The following is a 4,264-nucleotide window of genomic DNA, read 5'->3' as shown; positions in this document are numbered from 1 at the left end:
ATTATTTATGTTTTTCAATTGTTTTATACATTTTTCTGTATACAAAAAAATTAAAAATTAAAATTATTTTGCCGACTATATAAAAAATATATATCAATTTTACACCTGGAAAGTGCTGTTTATCTAAGGAACCAATTTAGAATCTAAACTTCTAATCGGAAGTGGGGCCGTAAACAGCTTGTAAAATAAATATACTTTACGACTTTTATATTTAAGTATCTTTTAAAATTTGTTAATTAAAAATTTTAAGTAGCGATAAGTAAAGAGTACTTGAAGAATTGTGAACAAAAACAACATTTTTACACCATTGTTTTTTTTATGCAGGTGGTTTATTTCACAGCATTGTTCCCATACGCCCTTCTTGTAGTTCTTCTTGTAAGAGGATTAACTTTACCTGGAGCTATGGAAGGATTGAGGTATTACGCGACACCAAATCTCTCGAAACTCGGCGACCCCGAGGTAACCTACTGCCTATTAGAAATTTACTTTTCATTAATATTGATTTAAAAAATAAACCATTACTTTCAAAAACATTATGTCTTCCCAATATTTCAAACCACGCAGACCGAAATCAGTTTATAGTAGATCCAGAAACCTAGCTAGGCGATTACTGATTTTAAAGGTTTTCGGTGCGATGAAACTGATCCCTCTGCCCAAAATCCTCAATGGCATGAGTATTTTAAGGTATCTTGACCCAAAAGTAACAAAATGACCATTTTTTACCCCGAAAAATTGAAATAACTTCGAAACCTGATGAGGTAGGCTAATTTGTCAAACGGATTCCAATTTAGCATGCAAACAAAATCAAAAACGCTTACACGGAGAAACCTTTTTCTGAAATATTGGCTAAAAATCAGATTAGAATTTAGTATTTTTAGTTTGCAATGGAGGGGAATAGCGGAACTTTTGTAATGTTTATTACTTCGACTAGTAACTAGTAACTGCATGCCGAACTACAAAAAGTCATTGGAATAAGATTTAAAAATGTTACATTTATTTCAAAAAGGCCCGCGTCGAGAATGCCATAATATTCCCTACTTTAAACAGAGAACTGGTCGGGTGTTATGAAGGGTAACTTGACTAGAAAATGTTATGCAGGTTCTTGTCAGGGATCTTGTCAGGATCTTGTCAGGTCCTAACTTAGAATTTAGACAGGCACTACTCAAATACGAAAGGTATTTCCCTAAATTCGTCAATATCTATAAAAATGGATTTCTAAATAAATTATAATCATAGAATTCTTTATTCACACAGTAAATTCAAAGCCTGACGGGTAAACAAGCACACTCAAAGAAATTTTATAATAATACTTGATATTTCAATATTCATAATTGATATAGTCGATTACGATTTAGGGAAATCATGTAAATTTAAAAATTATTTTTAGCGTAATTACGAAACTTTAAAATTAGAATATGAAAACTTAATATCTTTAGAACAAGAATTGGTACATTCAATAGCAATGATTGATATTTTTAGTATTAAAACGCAGAATAAGAAAAATTGATAATAACATATTCAAATAATATAAAAGCAATTACAGGAATTAATAAATTGAGTTAGAAAAGTTAATATGAATATTCTACAAATTATATAGTCAAAAAGAAAATGAAAGGTAATAAGAGATATTTTTATTTTCTGTGATAGACGCTAACAGAAATTGAACCGCTGGCGACCAAAAGAGGACACGGCCGGATTCAGCCTGAGAAGTATTGTTTTGAGTGTCAATTTTAAAAATCCTTCTAATTTCTATTTTAAAGACTAATACTTGTAGAGAATTTCAAGGCGTATCTTTTTTTCCTTTTGCAAAAATTTATAAGTTTTGTAGTTTTTGAGATAATTGGTAAAAAGTGGATTTTTTGAAAACGAAAAATTCCAATCTTTTTTCACTTCAACTGGCGCTAATTTAGCCAATTTTCATCATTTCACAATTTTCCCAATACAAAGTACTTGTTTACGTCTTCTGAAAATATCTAAGAAAGAAAAACGAGAATATTGTAATAAACAAAAAAGTTATTAATTTTTTTTGAGGCAATGCAAAAATCATGAATTTTAACCTTCAAGCGCCTTGTTTCGCGAACGAATTTTAAGCTACGGAAAGATTTCAGTGAGAAAGTTGTCCATTAACGTTCAAAGAAGTTTTCTGGAAAGTTTTAGATCAATTGGATTAATAGTTAAAAAAATATGAATGTTTTAAAATCCAAGCGGTAATCTTGACGCTGTCCAAAATCGTGCCTGGCCGGCTACGTACGCGCTGCAGCGAACGACGTGAAGGTCAAGTCAATCTTACCAAAACAAATGCACAACAGTAACTTTTTTGTCATCTTCTATGAAATTCTACAAATAAAGCATAGAATCAGCGAAGTGATTGTTTCTTATAATAGTTGGAAAAGCATGTTTTTTGAGATTATTGAGATTTTTGAAATATTTTTGAGAATATTAATTAAAAAGAAAAAGATATTAAAATGAAACAAGGTAGAAAAAGAACTAGAAATGAAGATTCGTGGATTAAAAATAAGAAAAAATGTTTCAGAAATCAGGTACGATTGGAAACCGTCAATACAATTTTTAAATAAATTTTAATCATAAGTTTAATATTTTATGACTTTTTTTATTCTTGATTTTTTAAATAATTCTTTTACTGAACTATATATAATATGTAGATAGTCTCAAGTAATTATTTAAAATTTTTAATGACGAAGTTGATAGCATTATTTGTTATTTCTTTAGGGAAAAGAATACATTACAATGTCTAAAACTAAAAAAGACGGTATTGCTAAAGATATTCTAATCCCAGAGAGATCTTTCAAACCTACTGAATCCTGCTGTGGAGAAAAACGTTACCAAAAGTTTTCAAATGTGCAACAAGAAAAAGTACATACAAATTTTTGGAATCTCGGGAACTATAATGAACAAAATGTATTTCTCAGAGGATTGTTAAAATGCAAGGATTCTATCCAAACGAATGCAGGTGAAAAACTAGGACGGTTAATTCATTGGATATATTTATTTCCTACTGACGAAGAAAATATTCCGATTTGTAAGAAATTTTTTTTGTGCTTTTCTATGTTTGGGCACAAGAGGAGTTAAAAATGTTGAAAATAAGATTTTAAATAAGCAGCCTTTAAAAAATTTGGCAGATGGAGTACGCGAAAGTTGCCTTACATTAACAGAAAATTTTAAAAAATGATTGAAAAGCATTGCGAATCAATTCCATATCACAGTTCACATTACAAACGAAATTCTACCAACCTAAAATATTTGGATAATCCTTCATTAAATCTTGTAGGACTTTACAAGTTATTCGGAAAATATTATAAAGAAAAAACGGGGGCTAAATTGACAATAAGTCAAACCGTTTATTTTAAGTATTTTAACCGAAATGTTGGCTTCAGTTTTAAATTACCTAGATCTGACGTGTGCAATACTTGCTACAAAAAGGAGACAAATGAAGAGGTAAACGAAGAAGTAATTAATCACAAAAAGAATGCTGAAATTTATTTGAAGTTAAAAAAGCAAATACTCTCTGAAAATAATAGTCTATGCTGTGAATTTGATTTTGCACAGAATTTGCCACTATCAAAAATACCTGTGTCCGCGCAGTTTTACCTACGTTTAGCATGGCTTTTTCTGTTTAACGTATATGTACATACTACGAACCAGAGTTACATGTTCCCTATTCTTGAGGGAATTGTAAAGAAGGGTGATAACTCTGCTTGCAGTTTTATCAAATACGCGGTATTAAAAGAATTTGCTAAAGACAAGTTCAACAGCATAACATTATTTTCAGACTCATGTCCGGGACAAAATAAAAACTACACAGTGTTTCATTTTTGGGTTTTATTGTCCATTTATTTGCAAAGCGAGATTAAATATGTGTTTCCAGTTCGAGGCCATTCCTATTGCCAGTGCGATAGGAATTTTGGCACATATTCGCAAAAGCTGAAAAAATTAGAACAAATTGAAACTGAAGCTGAATATGTAGAAATGATTCGCAATGCTCGTTCACCTTCATTCACAATGGTCGAGAAGTGTGAAGATCCTCAGCAGGATTTTAAAAAATGTTTCAAAGGCAAAATGCGAAAGCCAAAAAATTTCGAAATCAGCAAAGCGTTCATTTTGCATGTTTTTCCTGATGGAAAAGTGGATGTTTTTGACAACCATGAGTTGCAAAATCCAACCACTTTTTTCTTTAAACCCACGCTTAAACTAGAAAATCTTTCGAAAAATCCTCCGCCCCGAATTGGATTAAAAGCTGCCAAAA

The 4,264-nt window shown here is 30.7% G+C and overlaps 1 protein-coding gene across 1 annotated transcript in view; it reads left to right on the top strand.

Annotated features, from left to right (window-relative positions):
• Positions 1 to 4,264, top strand: part of LOC117177737 (sodium- and chloride-dependent GABA transporter 1-like) — a 344,932-nt gene that overhangs the window by 248,363 nt on the left and 92,305 nt on the right. Inside the window, exon 7 of the mRNA XM_033368637.1 lies at positions 261 to 459. Coding sequence (XP_033224528.1) covers positions 261 to 459 — 199 coding nt within the window. The remainder of the gene's footprint in view (positions 1 to 260; positions 460 to 4,264) is intronic.

Source organism: Belonocnema kinseyi, chromosome 8 (assembly GCF_010883055.1).
Source record: "Belonocnema kinseyi isolate 2016_QV_RU_SX_M_011 chromosome 8, B_treatae_v1, whole genome shotgun sequence".
Taxonomy (NCBI): domain Eukaryota; kingdom Metazoa; phylum Arthropoda; class Insecta; order Hymenoptera; family Cynipidae; genus Belonocnema; species Belonocnema kinseyi.
The sequence above is the reverse complement of the archived record's forward strand: the minus strand, read 5'-3'. Positions and strand labels throughout refer to the sequence as shown.